Source organism: Chelmon rostratus, chromosome 10, assembly GCF_017976325.1.
Source record: "Chelmon rostratus isolate fCheRos1 chromosome 10, fCheRos1.pri, whole genome shotgun sequence".
In the NCBI taxonomy this organism is placed as follows: Eukaryota; Metazoa; Chordata; class Actinopteri; order Chaetodontiformes; family Chaetodontidae; genus Chelmon; species Chelmon rostratus.
Window position 1 is genome coordinate 11,389,132 of NC_055667.1, and position 19,069 is coordinate 11,408,200.

The window sequence follows — 19,069 nt, forward strand, 5'->3', positions numbered from 1 at the left end:
TAGACAGAATTAAAACAAGTGGAACAGTGTGCAGTAACCTATGACGAGAGCAGATATTCATTTATCTATTATAATAAATGAGCTGTCCCCATCTACTTTGCTGCCATCCCTGCACAGAGCCTTTTCTGTCTGTAAAGGAAACTTGTATTTCAATGAATGATGGTGGTGACTCATATCAGGCAAAGTGTGCGTCGACAGATCTATGCACACACCGCTGCCGGCTTGCCTTCATGTAGTCACAAAAAGAGCAGAGAAAGACGAAATGTACAATAAATTCCGCGTACTTAAGCTCTACATACGTCAGTGTGATAAAAATGCAGCGAAATCTGCCTTCGGGAGACTGATATCTTTGTTCAAATATTCAGCTGAGGAGGAGGCAAGGATTTGTGATGGGGGAGGCTGGGGAGAGAAGGGGGGGTTGCAGAGTGGCTCAGGGTGTGATATGGAGTACAGTGATGGAGGAGGGAGGATACAGCTGACTCCTTTTCATGCTTTTTTTGCAGCCCCTTGCATGAAGCACATGGGAAGGGGGTAGAAAGAGAATGGTGGGAGTGATTGGGGGAGGAGAGGAGAGTAGAAGAGGAGAGGAGAGGAGAAAGAAGTAAAGGAGAGGGGGAACAAGGAAATGAGAGGAAACAAGGAGAGGAGAGAAGAAACAAGGATGGGAGAGGAAAGAAAAGGTGATGGCAAAAGGAAAAAGGAGCTAGAAACAAGAAAAGAAGAACCAGGAGAGGAGAGGAGAGGAGAGGAGAGGAGAGGAGAGGAGAGGAGAAACAAACAGAGGAGAGGAAAAAGAATGAAAAGGAAAGGAAAAGTAATTGCAAGACAGAAAACAGAGGGAGAAGTGAAGGAGAATAAACGTGATGAAAGGAGGTAATTTCCTGTTTGACCGTAAAAGTTCCAGGAAACGGGTCAGTTGACCATGCACACCCGTCTCACCATGTCATCATCACTTCTGTCACACATGCAGCGTGGCAGACGTGGCGCCGCACGCAGAATCCAGGTCAAGCTTGAAGGAAACGCACCCAGTCGCGCAGAGAGAAAAAAAAAAAAGCTTAAGAGAAGGACAGGGGGAGTAGGAGGGGTAGAGGCGTTGTGTTTGTGTGAGAGGGAGAGAGAGAGAGTATGTATGTGTGTGTGGAGAGAGGAGAGAAGGGGAGAGGAGGTGGGGTCAGGCCCGCTGCTGTTGCCATGGCGACCACATCCAGATGCTGCCGCAGCAGTGGGAGCCAGCGGGAGGAGCGAGCCAGTCTGTAGCTTAGAGGAGACGAGGAGAGCAGAGGAGCCCCCTACACAGACACTGCCTGCCACATCTAAAGCCAGTGGCAGCACCCAGTGCATTGTGGGTAGGGGGGTGAAGCCACATGGAGGACGAGATCTGTCTGCATTTTGAAAGAGGGAAGGAGATGGGAGGGGGGAGGAGGAGGAGAGAAGGGGGATTCCAGGGAGAAGAGGCGAGAAGGAGAGATGGGAGGGGGCTGTTGCTATACGGAAGAGCTTGCGGGAGAGTCTGGGCTCGTCCAATCGCAGAGCAGCTATTTATAATGCATATCAAGTAACTCTTCATTTTTCATAGAAGGAGTGGTTGTTCAGAGGAAATGACAGGAGTCTGGGTAGGGCACAGGAATTAGGTGAAAACACATGCACGCACATGGAGATTTCTTTTATCCGCCGGATGAGGATGTATTGAAATGTGTGTCAGATAAGCATGAATGGACTACACGCACCATGTGGTGATGATGGGCGATTCTAATTAATATGCTAATGCTAAATAGGATTTATTAAATCCATGTGTCATGCTGATGCAGTGGACCAATAGTCTGTTTGCTGCACGCCCATAGTCCTCGCCAACACAAGTCTGCACACACTGTAATTCCAATCAGGCGGTGGCGTCACGGCTTTACACAAGATAAAGGATCGAATTCCCAACAGGAAACATCATATATTTCATATAATACCTCAGGAATGCAGGCAATATAAACTATGCTCTGTACTGCATTAGTGCAGCGAGAACTCAAAAATGATTTAAGAGTGGAATAAAGTGGGCAATATGGTAATGTGACTTGGCAAGAAAACTACAACAGAGTGTTAGTGTGCCACCAGGGACCACACCCCACTTAACCAGCTCGTCAGCACATTCAGGAGCATAAGATCTCTCCCCACATGTACACGCTGAGCACATCCCCCTTCCCAAGAGCCAAAGGTGAGCTAACTAACAGGATTAATTGTAATCAATTAGAAAAGGTTTAACTTTTTTAAGAAACAAGTGCTCTGTCAAAGAGGAAGTGCCAATTTTCCTGCTCTGCTGTGACACTGACAAAAGGAAAAGAAGATGAGTGAGCAGTGAATACAACTGAATGTTTCTGTGACCTTTTCACATTTTGCAATGAAAGGGATTCACACTGAGGGTGAGATAAAATCAACAGCATAGTTTCAGCAGTGGTGTTGTACAATCCAAGGCCTTGCTTTGCTGAATTACCTGATAGACCGAGCTAATGAGTGGGTTTGTTTTTAAAGCTCTCTCTGTACTATTAAAAGACAAATCAGAATGAAACAGCACTCCAGTATTAATCTGGTAGTTCACTGGGGCACACATGACGCCAGTAACAGCAACATTTGCGTGCAGTACAGGTACAGTGAACATTCCCGTATTTATCCTGTGACGTCTCATTTTACAAGCAGGCGTTTCGACCTCACAAACACAATCAGCCCTCAAATCTCTGGAAGGCCTTGGAGGGCTTAAACAGACAACACATTCTAATAATCAGTTATTATTTTTCCATTTTATTGTCATTCTTGTGTTATGCCTCTCAGGATGGCAACACCTGTCTGTAAGTTGGTCGGCCCACCGCTGTGTTCCAGACTGAAATATCTGCACAGATATTACAGTACAGTTTTGTACAGATTTTCATGTTCCCCAGAATCCTGTCATTAGCTCATTAGGATGAAAGCTGATGACTTTGGCGAACCCCTGACCTTTCCTCTAGTGCCATCAGCGGTTAGTTTCTTCTAATCCTGTCAAATATCTGAACATCTACAAGATGGATTTGCACAATTTTTTTGCACAGACATTCATGGTTTCCAGAGGATGAATCTGAATGACTTCGGTGATCCCCTGACCTCTCCTATACCACCACCACAAGGTTGACATTTGTGTTTTTGAGTGAAATATCTCAACAATATTGGATGGATTGCAATGAAGTTTGGTGCAAACATTCATTTCCCCCACAGGATGAACAGGAATAACTTTATTGATCCCTTTACGTTTCCTCTTGTGCCATCATCAGGTCAAAATCTTTATCAGTCTAATACGTTGGTTTATGACCGCATAAACACGTAGCATACCATATGGCCACGTAGCATATTAGCATGCTAATATGCTAAACAAGAATGTCAAACCTGGTAGACATTACACCTGCTAAAAAATAGCATGTTAGCATTATCATTTTGAGCAAGTTCCTATGCTGGCGTTAGCATTCTGCTAGCATGGCTGTAGACTTCTACTGTACTGTATCTGCTGCAAGCACCTCTAAACCGAACAGTGGCTAATAAAAGCAAAATGCATATCACTGTGCAACCTTTCCTGCTAAATAAAATAAATACCATCAGACTGACCATTGACTCCCATCATCTCTGCAGACCCCACAGAGCCTTGGTTCCTCACTCGAGCCACCCTGCTCCTTCCACCCAGGCAACTGACAACGTGCCCTTGAATGGACCACCTCCTTACCCGCTGCCACGCCAGCTAACCTCCTCACTTTACCCCCCTGGCTTTACAACTGTGCTGCCATCTGTCTGTAGCCCTGCTGCCTCGGGGGCCCGGCCACAGTCAGGGCACACAGCTAATGACTCGCAGGGAGAGAGTGAAGAGCAGAAGGGCTGAAGCCACGTAAAATGAGAAAAGAATGAATGAGAAAAGACAGGCTGAGCTCAAGAGTGGTAGTGGTCAAGCATAGAGGGATTTATAAGAGGAAAAGCTGAGAGAATAATGAACACCTTCACACAATGACTTTATTCAGGCTTGAAGAAATGCAAAGTTTGCCCAGGACAGACATTAATAATATCTCAAAGCCTTGTCTTATAAAGATTTCTCTCTTCTATCACATTTATTTTGTCACTCCTCTGAACCTTGTCCCAGAAAATTACCCATGGTACAGATTTGCATATCCAATCACCAATTTTTATCTCATTGAACTGTGTTTCAACAATACTGAAATAATAAAATCAGAAATGAGCAAGAGCTCTTTCTTCTCTCTAGGACAGGTTTATTATAAAATGAATTTTGAACAATTGCAGAGGGCCATAACCGCCATTGAGGACGGCGAGGTCATGGCCTTGTTTTTCTGTTTTTTCATGTTTGTTCATTTCCATTTTGTACCTCATTCAAAGCGGTCTTTTCTCAAATGAAAGCCCAATTTAGAGTACATCATTCTCATTTTACAGCTACCCTGAATTCAATTATGAACATTAAAAGAAAAAAACAAACAAACACATGAGCGTTCCATATTAACCCTAATAAATAAGTTCTGGCCTAAACAAACCAAAACAAGGTCAGTGCGTGAAGATAACTCATCCTAACATGTATGTTATGCAGTGTGACTTGTTAGGAAATGACACTAATCTAATCTGTTACGGTGTAAGGCAACATGAGTCTGCGAAGGTCAAGCCTCCGGATCATCAAAGTGATTACAGTCTAAGTGTAAAACTCCAGCGTGTGGGCAACTGGCACCAAGAGAGAAATTATGTCAGTGAGGCCAGCAACCAATAGGAAATGCCTGAGGCCCTTGTTTGTTGCCATATGTTGGTGTTGAGAATGAGGACTAGTGGGTGGCTTCATGTGTAAGCCCTCGCTGCAGCATCAACAAAGAGAACCAAGAATCTAGTTCATTCTGCGTTTCTGATGAAAGGCTGTTTTCACTCGTCGGTTTCCATTCGCGTGAAACTTGGCAGACTTACAGATGTGGGGACGAGCACAAACGGATTCCATTTCAGCTGTGACTGCTGGAAGTTATCAGCAAGTGCATATTCTTATGGGAGCAATGTTATAGTCTTAAACAAAGCAGGATCTTCTATGTAAGACTGTGATGGTTAGTTTACTCATCATAGAGGCACAGTAGCACATCTCAGCCTGTGTCACCTGGGGCTCTGGAGGAGTTTTGTCCAGTGTGAGAAAAATGACCCGTAGTGATGTCATCAGGGTGACATGGGTTCAGCTTGGTGACTTCTAATGGAAAGCCTTTCTTACAAACTGGGGACGTGTTGTTTTCAAGTATTTTTAGAGCTTGATTCATACTGGGGACTAACTCAATCTAATAAATATGCCCCTCACAGCTCTGCTAAACTTAGTGATGTAATATTTCTTTGAAGAAACAAAATCTTCATTTAACTTATAGTACATCATGCTCAAACTTCAGCATTCAATATCAGAGAAGTATGTCACAGGTTGATAGATTCTTAAGATGAAGTGAATGTCACTTTTTAAAACCCCTTAAAACCTGATTTTAAATCTCAAGTACTTTTCTTTAACATTATGATCTACAGCTATATTCATGACTATTGTAAATAAGCAACAATCAAAGAAAAGTTAAAAAAAAAAAAAAAAGTTATTATCTATGAAGAGTTTAATGGTCAAAAAGACAAAAAGCTAACCGGCTTCATAAAGTGTGTGTGCGTGAGCGTGTGTGTGTGTGTGTGTGTGTGTGTGTGTGTGGCGGCGTGATTAGATTTGACCGACAAGGCTGGAAGCACAAGCGAATGACACATCAACTGTCATCACGTTTTGATTCTAATGTTAAACTGTTGCGTGGAAGTACTCAACATCTATTTCTGCCTGAGCCTCGCCCACTTCAAATCGGCAACAAACACAAACACAGAAATCTCATGTGAAACAACCAAAACAGTTTGGGGCCTTTAAGTCATTTCTTATTCATTTGTAATTAGGGTTTGTTTGCTTGACTAAAAAGTGAGACATCTGAGGTTCTCAAACTGCTCTCAAACTTGCTTTTTTGAGTCCTGTTACAGTTCCTTTAAAATTAAATGTCTTTAAAATGGTTGCTGACCAGTAATGCTAAAAATGGGTCCCACCACTTACACACAACTGCTCAAAATATGGATGATTCCTTGACACATGCATACAAAAGTGCATGCACACATGGCACATTTACACACAGACACACCTCTGCATTTCAACCAAAAAAAAGACGGGCTATCTTTGACCGACTGTGAAAGCCTCGCCACAGCCATCACGTCCACCCAGTGGGCCGAAAATGTTCCTGCTAAAAGTGCTTTTCCTGTCACCCACGCAACGGGGCGAGCCTCAGAAAATGTCCTTTCAACCTGCTCTCCCAACACAAACGCCAGTGGGCCTGAATGTGTCCAGGAAGACTTCCAGTCCATAGTTAAGTTTTGGGCTGCGCTCCCAATATAAGAAATCACCCTCTTCCATCAAAAAGCTCCCTGCAATCAGGTAATGGAAGTCTTGGTTCACCCTTCGTACCTTGGGCTGTTCCAGCAGTCTATCACATTAATCTAACAAACTGCAAGATTCATATTGACTCGTTCAGCTGCTTTAATATCTTCAAAAGTGCTGCTTGCAAAAGATTCGCCTCTTCTAGGAGAGGTTTCATTACAAAGTTACACTTTTAGACCCTGCTGTCTAAAAAGTGGCAGACGGGCTTGTGTTTACAAAGACTTTCCCGCCAACAAAAAGGTCACAGCTTCAATCCTGCAGTAGCCAATATGTCTATCAACAGTTCTAAAAGTGTCCTTGAACAACATACCGAGCTCCTACTCACTCACTCTTTTCAATTCCTCGAGATAACAGCAAATGTATGTAGTCATGGCTTCCTGGAAGCAGCCGGTACGCTCAAAGTTTATGCACAGATGAGTTAGCCGTGGGTCTTCAATGGGGCGTGGGTGTTTTCAGTCAACGAGGCTAGTTATAGACTCCAGTATCAGGAGTTAGGTGGGTGAGCAATAGTGTGTAATTTGTTCCTGTTATTTTCACTGATTTGAGCCGGTGCCTGCAACATTTATATAAAGCAGACTGAGAGAGAGGGCATATGGGAGCAAATATTCACTGGAACCACGACGCGTGCCACCACACGAGTTTCTGCAGACATGTTTTTGTGTCTACACTTGATACAGAAGCCGATAGCTCAGTTCCACCGGGCTCCCATCGCTCTGCAGGGAGGAGAGCGCATCATGGTCTCCAGGCAGGAAAGACACTGGGAGGTGCGCAGAGGAACAGTACAAATCATCACTGTTAGCACTGCAATGTGCAAACACGTTCCCACAGCAAGGACGCCACTCACATTCGGAATCCCTCAAGTGTGCAGCGATGCGAGCGTGGGACGGTTTGAGCCTATTAAAAACAACCTGATGTAGCTGCTCGAGCAGCAGCTGGAACTAGAACAGGGAGCCACGGTGTTTCATAGTGTGTGTGCAAAGCTGCTGCTCCTCAAGGGAAACACAAAAGAGTAAAAATAGCATGACATTTTTCACCATGTTACTTGTCTGAAAAGCTGTGTTCATCCCAAGCACTGGACTGCAGACAGATCACGCCGGGGCCAGGATGAGCAGCGGCCAGCAGCTCGTTCTGTGATGCCAGACAGTATGGACACGTGTCAGTGTGCTAACTCTCCAGTAACCTGATTTGTCATGGATATACGTAGGGATATACTTAAACAGGCCAGACATTACATGCATGGTTGTATTTGTCATTACACCGTGCAATAACCATGTCAATAGCCATTTCATGCATATCATGACAGACATACTGAGGGCATGGGGTCAAAGAGATGCATTTCTGCCCTGCTGGTTCAATTCAGAGACCAGAGATAGGAAATGTGATGTGCGTCTGCTCCCACCCTTTAAGGACAGAATTCATAAAGCACATTTTGGTTTCATGCATCCAGCTCAAGTGAAAACCACACACGGATCCACATTAATATGACCAGCTGGATCCCCTGTATCTGGCTTGAAATGATGTCAATAGAAGAAAATGTTGCTGGTTTGAAACTTGTTTTGGTCTGACTGGAGGAAAAATGAGTCAGTCCTACAGTAGAATCTGTTGTGAGAGCTGTCTGGGACTGATGGCAGACAGAAGAACTGTCTACAAAAGCTCCACAAACACATTCACTGGTGTGACCACACAAACTTGTCTGCAGTCGCTCTGTGCCACGGAGATGCTGCCGCGGTGGAAAAGACACCGTCCAGTTGTCGAATGGTCCATACGATGAATCGGTGTTGATGAAGAAGCTGCTAGAAGCCACTCCCTCATCAATAATGACCACAGACTCTGTACTAGAGGCTTGGCCACAGTTCTAATAGCGTTTTTAATGAGATTGGATTGGAGCTTTTGGCTTACAGCTTACATGGATGTATGGGACGATTAAATTGAATGGAAGTTGTGCCTGGATCTGCACAGTGTGTTTCATTAATGTATCATTGGTGCCAAACAAACAAAACAAAACAAACACACACACAAAAAAAAGGCTGTTTTTTCTGTCCTAGCAGATCAAGAGGACCGGTTGAGCTGCAGCATCTGTGGTCCAGGACAGACTCATCAGCACACAGAACACGGCTCTGCTCGGTCCAGCAGCCTGCTGCGATGCAAAGGCTGGTGCTGTCCATGGTGCTGAAACTCACTCTGCTACAATACAACAAAGACTCCAAAATCACTCCCTATTTGCACCAGAGTGCAGCATTTTTGTGTCTGCAACTCTGTCTTCTCAATATCCACTACATAGTGTGTTCTCCATCGTAGGGCTGCAACTAATGGCTATTTTATTATCGGTAAATCATTTTCTTGATTAATCAATTAAACATTCAGTCTGTGAATGTTAAGAAATAGTGAAACAACAAGCATGCTTCAAGTTCCCAGAGCCCAGTTTTGTCCAAGCAACAGTCCAAAACCCAACAAATCTACAATAATAAGAATAAGAATATATCAGAGAAATCCATCAAATCCTCACAGTGGAGATGCTGACACCAGGAATCATGTGGCATATTTGCCTGATAAATGATTATAAATTATCTATCCACTATCAAAGCAGTTGCCGATTAAATTTCTGTCGATTTATTCGACGATTAATCATTCCAGCTTTACACCATAGATGTAAAAATGACAGTTATCTGACAATTCAAGCAGTAATGAAGAAAAATGATGATGATCCACATGTCATAAATTACTAACCTGCTGATTTTCTCTTTGTGTGAATGTAAATTGAATACTTCTGGGTTTTGAACTGTTGGTCAGACAGAAGAGGCAATTTAAAAGCGTCACCATGCGCTCTGAGAAACAGTAACGGCCATCTTTTACTCTGCTCTCGCATTTTATAGACAGAATTTGTGAAATGCATAAAAAATGCAAGAAAAACATTAATCAATAATGAAAATAGACCTTTTTTCTGAATGGCTACTGAGAATTATTTCACCCATTATAAATGTCTTAAATCATCCCACAACGCTCCGTAATAACTTGTGTACATTGAATGGTCATTAACCAAGACTATCTACCATCACACATTGTGCAGACAGTGAAAAATGTGCATTTAGACGGCTGGCAGACGAGAAGAAGCTGATCTTTCTGTAGTAGTGTCTAAAATAGATTTCTGACCTTGCCTTCACACACACTCTGTATCCTAGTCCTCCACATACAGTAGAAACGCCTGTGTTGTAGTAGTGGATAAAAAATGTGTTAATCATTTCAGGCACAATGAAAGTGTCCACAGCACCTTGATAGATGTAAAAATTAGAGTTATGTGGCAATACAACATCACTCATGAGGTTTTATGGCATTTTCTCTTTGTTATGTGTCAAGGGTCCAGGTGTCAAACACCAGCACAGGCTTTAAATGCTGTGGTGTTTGGCTTTGATTGATGCTACGTACTGTTCCCTATAAAACAACCATTAAAACACATTTTGAAAAATATAGATTTGTGAGTGTTTGTCATGTAGGGAATATTGAATGGAGTGATTCTGAACACAGCCGAAGCCTCTCTAACCGTTCACTCGCTGTCCTCCTGGATGCTCTCTTTACCTCACACACGCACAAGGTCCAACAACACAATGAAAAGCTTCGATTCATTTCCTTTTTATGGCGGTATACCTTCTAGTACAGTTATCTGATCTGGCTATGTATTTAATTTACCATCTCCTGAGAGGCCCTGGCAGAGACGTTCAATAATACTGTAGCGTAAGTGCCCATCAAACGGTCGCTCTATGGAAGGCCTCACACCACTTTCTCTCATCTCTGTGGTGATTTAAAGTCTGTCAGTCTGCCTCATTATACCTCCCCAGCCTTAGGTACATGAGTTTCCTCCCTTCGCTTTCCCTCCAGCCTTAATCTGTGCCTCCTTCCTGCCTGTCCCCAATGTTTCTAAGTCCCAGACAGGAGCGTTTATCTGTGATGGGGCCCGGCACTCCCGTCTGCCCTCTTCATCTATCTCTGACTGAATCTGGCAGGTTCGTTAGGAGCGAGGGACACTGCGGCTACAAACAGGTGTGACGATACAATACATCGATTTATGAGTGTCTCCGGGTGTGAGACAGAGGAATTAGAGAGAGACGCTGGGAGTGCTGCAGAGAGGTGGGCGCAAGAAGATGAACAGGACGCTTTTACTTAGAAGATAACATTTGCTTTTGTGTTTAACAGCCTTACTTAAATATAATCAACATTTTATACTAATGATGAGTCACATGACCGCTTAAATGAGCAGCCACTCAGCAACAGGTAGCTTTCTTCAGTTAAAAAAATCCCACCATGCACTACCTGCTCAGTACCAAACTACAGTTAGTAACTAGCTGGTAAACATATGAGCATTCAGCAGCTAAAGCACCAGATATCGCTCTCAGGAGTTGGTGGAGACCAAAAACAGGGTTCAAAGGAAAGTGAAAACTGTCCCTTCATCAGAACAGAAACACGTCTAAATGAATGCCAATGTTTTGTATCTGATGCCTGAACAGGCAAAGCTGTTTGCTAATAAGTTTGCCATATCAGGTTTACAAGGTGATAATACGCCAGTGTTGCGTTCACAGCTTGTTTCTGCTGGCCCCAAGTGGCTCAAAACAAATCAGCTATTACATGTTTAACCGAATTGCAGGTGGTGGAAATCAGGAAAACAGAGACAAGGTCCCATGTGCAACACGGCAAATATGGCTTTCCTGGTTTAAAGTACAATACACAATGCTTATGCATGCCAGCGCATATCAATTATGAACCACATACATTTTATAATACTGCTCAGCATTATGAAATGGATTTCCTTCCACACGGACCTTAAAGAAAGAAGTGCTCAATGCAAGTCACTCGCATTAAAATAATTTCAAAGGGACAATTCACATATTATAACGGTCATATTGTAACATTTAGAAAATCATTTATCAAGCACTAACGCTTGCTATGTACAGTCTCTGCAAGTTGATTCTCATACGATTAATTGGCGTGAATGTGAATGAGCAGAAACACAAAACCAAAGGTGTAGTTCTTGAGCCAATTAAGTAGCAAGGAGACTAAATGGGGAAAATGACTAAGGAACAAAATCATATAGATCAAGGTAAAAAGAGAAATCTTGGTTTAACTGTATCATTTTAAGGTCTCCTTAGGATCCATGGAAAAACTTCCCTGGCACCGGAGCTCATGCAGAGGCTTCCCAAATCAGACCCACACAGCCTCGCCTCTTTGTTAATGGCCTCCTATAGACCATCCATCATCTCACTGTGGCCAGTTAGCAGTAAGGACAACTTCTTGGCTTTCTTTCAATGAAGGCCTCCGCCTCTTCATCTCTTCCTGTCCTTACACCGCCTTTCTTCTTTCCTGCTCCTCTCTGCCTCACTAATTCAGTCTCCAGCTCCTTTTCTTCTCCTCTCCTCCAAAAAATGTCTCCACTGTTCTACAAACTCGATGCCCAGAGGAGTTTCCTCTCTTAGCTCTTTACCCTTCGCAGCATAGAGCATGCAACTTTCTGAACTCCATTTAACCTCAGCCTTTAAAGGCTAAATAGCTCCATTACATTCTGCCTTTACGCTGTGGTCTCTGACAGGTGTTCAGGGCTGCTTGGGTCTTCATTCTCTACTCTCCAAGGGCTGTCTGTTCAACTGCCTGACTGTCTCATTCTAGCATATTCCGGCTGTGATTCTGTGATTTATTTTTTTTATTTATTTCATTGCACAAGTCTGCACAGACCTGCCAGTTCTGCTGCAGATCAGTGCACACATGGATGCACACGGCAAAGATCACGCAGACACGCAGGTGTACGCACGGAAACAACAGCCGCAGCAGCACATGGCTCAAACGCTGTCAAATGCCTAATCTGCTCCCGCATCCTGAGGGAGCAGGCGCGATGTAGGGTTTTTTGTTGTTGTCATTTTTGTGCTCCATTTTCATGGGCGGCTGAAAGACAGCAAAGGCGTCCACAGAGAGAAGAGCTCAACACGGCGTCCAGATGCAGCTTATCCCCCATTCGCTACTCATTGGTCGAGAATCCACAATGTAACAGTACAGTTATGTTACGGACAGAGAAGAGAAAGGAGTGAAGGAGTAGCACAGAGTAAAAATACCAAAAGGTTGCAGTTTCTCAAATGTAAGGATTCACTGCTTGTTTCATATCATTGTAAGCTAAATATGCTTTGCTTTTGGACTGTTGATTGGATAAAAGAAGACATTTGCGGACTCCTGTGATGAAATTGTGGTGGTGACTCAGTTACTTTTCACATTTTTTTTACATTTTGCAAACTGAAGAATAAATTGAAAAAATAACTAATATAGATTAATAACTAATAAAAATGATTTAGGTGCAGCCCCATCCATGAGACGATGATGATCTGTCTTGCAGCACAGATATTGCCATACAGTTTCAACAGAGGTATTCTATGGAGGACGTTGTGGGCAGTGCTGCACGTCAGTGAGCAGGTCTGCTTTATGACAATACTGAATTTATTTATATTCTATCGAAATAAGAAAATGTGCTGATTGCCAAGTATTTAATACACTCAATTAGCCAAAAAACTAGAAACAAAACACCTGCCCGACTTGCTATTTTCACAGCCAATTCAATTTTCAGAAAACTAACAATATCAACAATCAGATGGGCAACAAATGAAAAATAAAAAAGCTTAATTTCCTCTTGGCATATATTCCTCAAGAACTCAGCTGGAGGTATGAACACCATCCCTCCAACAGAGCAGTCTAACACATCGCTTCCAAATCTCCCATACAGGAGGTGTTCCTCTGGGCTGAGCTATGGCGACTGTGAAGGCCGCAGCAAATCTCCTCCTGGTGTCCTGCATCTGCATCATGTTTTTTTGACTTATTTGTCCCAAAATTTTCGTTAATTTGTCATACGTCTCTAAGGTATAAAATAATGTAATGGTATAGAGCACTTTTGTCATCACGGACTGACTGATCTGTATCGCTATCTCAAAGTCTCGGCTTTAAAATATACAGCAGTCTCAGCTACATTGTTTAATAATAAACAACAGTAAACATTTCGTGACAGTCAGAGCAAATGGTTTTCGGTTTTTTTTAGATGGCTGAGTGTTTCTCCTTGGCCTCTGCGGGGACCTCTGTGCATCATGGAGGAGAGAAATGAATAGCTCTCCAGTGGCTACTACTAACAGGTGGCCTTCACTGACTCACAGTCCCTTAAGGCTGACCATGACGAATGAGTCATGACTGGTGTGAATTACAGCTCCGCTACTGAAAATAGGAAGTAAGAACTTAATTAGGCTGGGCTTGATGGAGGTGCAGGAGCTTCTTCTGAAGAGCTAGCTACAGTACGTCCTGATGGTGTCTAGCATCTCTGTGCAAGCATGTAGCTAAAGAACAAGTCAAATGAGGGAGATGGAAGTTTGCTTGTTGATCGAGGATGCGTCATATATGAGGCCCCCAGGCCTGAGCCCAGTGATTGTTTTCAAGACCAGTTAATCGTCTTATTATATCATCGGAAAATAGAATAATTGTTTTGTTTATAAATTGCCATAAAAATAGTCAGCAAAGGGTTTCAGCTCTAGTGAGAACACATTTCATTTGTGTTGCAACCAAAAAGTGCTACAGGCTATACATTCGTGAGAAATGATGAAATTTCAAAGGCAGCACAGGAAGAAATGTCATCCAAACTGACACAAATATTACTGTAACATGACTTTAAATTCAAAATCTTCCTATAAACCCTCGTAAAACACTTATCGGCAGTCGCTGTGCCTTCATCGGTTTCCTCAGTTGCGCCGAGGTGTATTTCTGCTTGACAAGGCTTAGTAAAAGACAGCATGATGTCATTCCTGAGATATTTACAGATCTGAACAGTATTAGCTCCTCTGGCGTCTGATTCTCACGTCTTCCCACTTTTTTAGATGGAAAAACTTCTCACTTCTAAGTCACTGTTGCTCTCGCTGTTATTATATCCACAGCTGAATACAACGAGTTCTCACCCTGTCTCTAGACTGTGATGCTGAAAATCATTCACAAAAACATATACGTACATAGGCTATATATACATATGTGTGTGTGTATATATACAAGAAACGTAATAAAACATAATTTCTGTGGTTTTGATTTTGATATGCTATATATTCTCATTTGCTTTCTTGCTGAAAGTTAGATGATTGTACCACTCTCAGGTATGTACAGTTAGTATGAATCTACAGCTGGCAACCGGCTAACTTAGCTTAGCACAATGATAAGAAATATGGGGAAACAGCTAGCCCGCCGTGGGACCTGGTTGCCTGGCAACCTATGGAGACTTCAGGAAGTTACTGGTAGGAAGGCAGGCTAGCTGTTTCCCCATGTTTCCAGTCTTTGTGCTAAATTTAGTTAGCCAGTTGCTGGCTGTAGCTTCATGGGTTTTTTGGTGAATATTAAACAAATGAAATGTTAATGGGCGAGCTTTAGAGCTGCTGTTAGACAAATACTCTAGGCAGAGCCAGGCTAGCTGTTTCCCCCGCTTTCCAGTCTCAATGCTAAGCTAAGCTAACTGTCTCCTAGCTTCATGTTTAGCACAGGATAATGAGAGGTGTCAATGTTGTCTGAAGTGTCTTTGAGCAACACAGCGAATCCCTCGCAAAACCACATGTGATAGAGAATGTGTGCATAAAGTGCAGTTTGTATTAAAATGTACATGCTTATTATTGTTTGTTATTGTTTTCATGCTACAGCAACTCATTCAAATCTTAAAACCGCCTGCTGTTCTATGTGTAATATAAGGAATACTTTTTAATTTTGTGTACATTATTTCTTCTTCATTTCAAACAACGTCTTGTTAAACGGGGAGCACATTATATAAGACCCGCTGACTCAGAATTTCCCGTATTTACTCATCAAGGCCTGAGCATAAGGGAGGTATTATATACGAGACATTGCTCTGGTTTGGGGTGAGTCATTGTCATGGCTCAATACCAGTTTTCACAGGGCTTGATATATCTCCTTGTTCATTAGGGGGGCTCCACTTATACCTGCAATCCTCAGAGATTCTTCTGATGTCTGATCTGAGAGGATTATTCAGGTATCAGTGAGACCTGTGGAGGAGGATGAAACCTAAAAAAAATACTGATCAGCAGACACTCACAGAAAGAGACACTGTCCCATAACCCAACAAATTGGGTCCAGTTGTTCACGGGGTTAAGCCGCCATGTAAGCGAGGAGCCACCATGTTCAAGTTGCCTTGAGCAAGATGACGAATTCCTGTGAGGATGCTGTTCTTTTATTTACACTCCCCAAAAGGGTGGGCAAGTGAAAAGCGGTTTTAAAATCAACTATGACAGCTTTACTTAAAGTGGAGTGGAGCTGTTTGTCATTTGGACCTATACAGTAATGCTGAAACGATTAGTCGATTAATCAAATAACTGATAAACATAAGTCCATTTACAATATCTTTTGGAATTTATTTCTTAATTCCGTCATTAAGCAAGCAAAAATGTCAAAGATTACTGCGTTCCTGCTTCTCAAGGAGGAGGATATGCTACTTTTCTCAGTTTTTTGACTGTTGTTCAGACATAACAAACATTCTCAGGACATCCAGTTTTGCTTTGAGAAATTGTAAAGTGCATTTTTTACACTCGACAAAATCTGAATTGAAGAAGAAAACAAGGTGACTGATGATGGAAATAATGGCTAGTTACAGCTGTAATTGTATATTTGCACTGATATTCCTATTCTTCTCTCTCCTGATATGTGCCAGATGTAACTCTTTACAAACTTCCTGCCTAAATCTTCCTCACCAGTGCTTCTCTCGCCTCCGTCTTTCTGTAGGACAGAGGAATTACTTTATGGAATGAAGCCACAGGGGCAGCCCTGCTTGGACACGCTCCCTGTCCGCAAAGCGTCAAGGTGTCCTCTCCACACCATTACCTTGGTCGACACTCTGCAATGACTAAGTGGAAGTTTGAGTGAAAGTGACATTTTATTAGCAGGAGAATCTAAAGGGTCCTTGTCTGAACAAACCCACTAAACAAGTTTTTATACTGTAGCTCCCATTACAGGACGTACGTAGTACCTAAATAACTTTGAAATATAGTTGTACACCAGCAGCTGAAAGAGGATGTCTCCCTTTGGAAAGTGAACAATGCAAGCTCTCAGAATAAAACATCAGAGAAAAGATAATCAGAGTCAAACCTAAACCATTTTAAGTGCTGTTCCTTGCATTTAATAAAAAGTAGGATTGGATTGTTGGACAGCTGGATTGAGCTCTGCACTGGGTTGTCATTCTCTGAGGCTCCTGCTGTATGATTACTGAACCTTCATTCAAGAGATAACATTGCTTTGATTCTCTGTGATGGGCAACTGTAACCGCTGTCTCTATTGACTCTTCTCCCCAGTGTTGAGTGGATGAATACAGTGTCAGCCTCTGCAGCTGCAAGGGCCAGTGTGCTGGGGGGAAAAGGCAGTCTCAGCCAAAGTAATCCTTTGGCAAAGACTGGTGTCCCAGACGCTAGCGCAGTGATGATCCACACAGAGAGGGGATGGGCGAGGTTGTGTACTTTGGGTCACCAGACACTGACATTGTCCTTTCAGTGACAACTGTATTTACTGTGTCTTTCATTTGCATAGTATATTCACATCTGAGACAGTAATGCAGTTGTGCGTAGTCCAGTGGAAGAGGCCGATACTCAGTTAGCTCTCGTGACTAGTGTAGCCGATGTGCCAAGCTGCTCTCTTGTTTATTCAGGTGTGTCACAGACCCAGTGTGACATTATCGCATCCACCTATGTGTGAATGAAATCATCCAAAAGGAGGGTTGAATTCAGCAAGGGTCCATTACAAATGTGCTATGGGCAGTTGACGAGTGCAGGCAGGTGTGATTTCAGAGATGAGAAAAACTCAGGGTCTCATTAGTGAGCAGTTGAAAGGTGAATGACACTGAGCCTTTTTTTCTGAATCATTCAGTCAAGCATTCTTGGTGCGTAAAACTCCCTATGTGTAGGAGTAAGCAATGACTCTTTCCAAGCCCACACAATATGACCATAAATAGCCTCACTTACATAAAAATCAAACCATGTGTTTGCACTGTGTTTTAGTAACTCAAGAGAAAGAAGCGTTGACAGCAAGCACAGCAGGAAGCACATGAAGTCTATTTGCAGGAGTTCATGAGAGGAGTGGAGAACATGACTGCTCCCTGGTGTTCTCCTCTTATTAATGAAAGATCAATTCATTATTCCATATGCAGAGGGGATGACTAACAGACCACAGAGATAAACACGGGCTCCATGTTGGAAAGCGCACCTGCAGCGTCCATGAATCAGCGGGTCAATCTCCTGTGAATGCATGGCTGTGCTGAATTGGGGATATTTCCACCTATAGGCTACATTACGTGGACGGCCGGTCATTGATCACACCGGTTATCAGTTCAGTACGGGGGAGAGGGAAGGGGGTGGGGGGGTGACAGCGCTGTCAATACGCATTGTCAGAGCTATAGGCTCGATACAAAAAGATGTGCATGTACCTCTTTAAAATGCAACACGCTAAAAACCCAACGCCAAAACCCATGTGGCTCCTGACTACCGAGGCTGTAATGGTGGCTTAGATAAGACAACAAATGCGCTCAGGCTGGCATCATGGACCACACATGCATGCGGATTGTGTGATGATAAATACACGCGCTGAATGATCTGGTTGGGATCATGCAGAAGGCAATAGATGGGCTACTGTATACGATGCACGCGTTAATATCATATTAAACGGCCTACATGCTGATTCCCAAATACTACTTGCAGCTATAACACCCCAATGGGCTACAGGCGTCTTTATAAGGCGCAAATCTTGAGCGGCATGCAACCATTCATAGACGCTGATATGGCACATTAATTTTCAATTTGCTGCTCCGCGATTCGGTGTTACAGTCTCTATTTTACGTCCAAGCTTGAAAGCATATGTGCTAATTACCCCTTGGTGTTCTGATGTCCCACTGGGCAAGAAAAGGATGCCTTGTGGAAACTGCTGCATCTCCAAACAAGCGACCGGCGTAAAATAATACTTATAAAAAAAAATAACCCACACATTTGCCTATATAGCTAAGTATCCAGACAATGAAGCGTCTGTCTTACCTGTGCTGTGAGCCAAATCGATGCCCGGTTCGGTGAGTATGTTCGGGTCACTTTGAGATCTGCCTCGTTGCAGACAGCCGTCTAGTCCATCCGATGTAGCCATGGGGAGACAGCGCAGGAATCCTGAATAAAATATTGAAAACCCAACCAGAGGCAGGCAAGGTCAGGAGGAAAGCAGCGAGCGAGTGCAGATTTAATTCGCTCTGACAACAGCCGCTTTGAGCATCTACCAGGGAGCCATGGCTGAGCAGAAATTCTGTGTGTGTGTGTGTGCGTGTGTGTGTGCGTGTGTGTGTGTGAGAGAGAGAGAGTCTGGGCTGAGTGTGCGATGATGTGTGGATGTGGGAGGGGTATATGCCCCCGATGATGCCCGTCCCTGTCCAGCAACACGGCCAAATATTCATCACAACAACTAGCATGCTGCGCACATTGATCCCTTTTTGGAGCTTTTTATGTATTTACGTATTTTATGGTTGTTGGCAACGCACCAGGATGCTTTTCTATGCCCCCCTCCCCTGCATCGTTTATATAG

The 19,069-nt window shown here is 43.2% G+C and overlaps 1 protein-coding gene across 1 annotated transcript in view; it reads right to left on the reverse strand.

Moving 5' to 3' along the window:
• phactr3a (phosphatase and actin regulator 3a) overlaps window positions 1-18,640 on the reverse strand; it is a 31,997-nt gene extending 13,357 nt beyond the window's left edge. The window contains exon 1 of the mRNA XM_041946537.1: window positions 18,538-18,640. Within this exon, the coding sequence (XP_041802471.1) occupies window positions 18,538-18,640 (103 nt within the window). The remainder of the gene's footprint in view (window positions 1-18,537) is intronic.
• Between the last annotated feature and the right edge of the window lie 429 nt (window positions 18,641-19,069).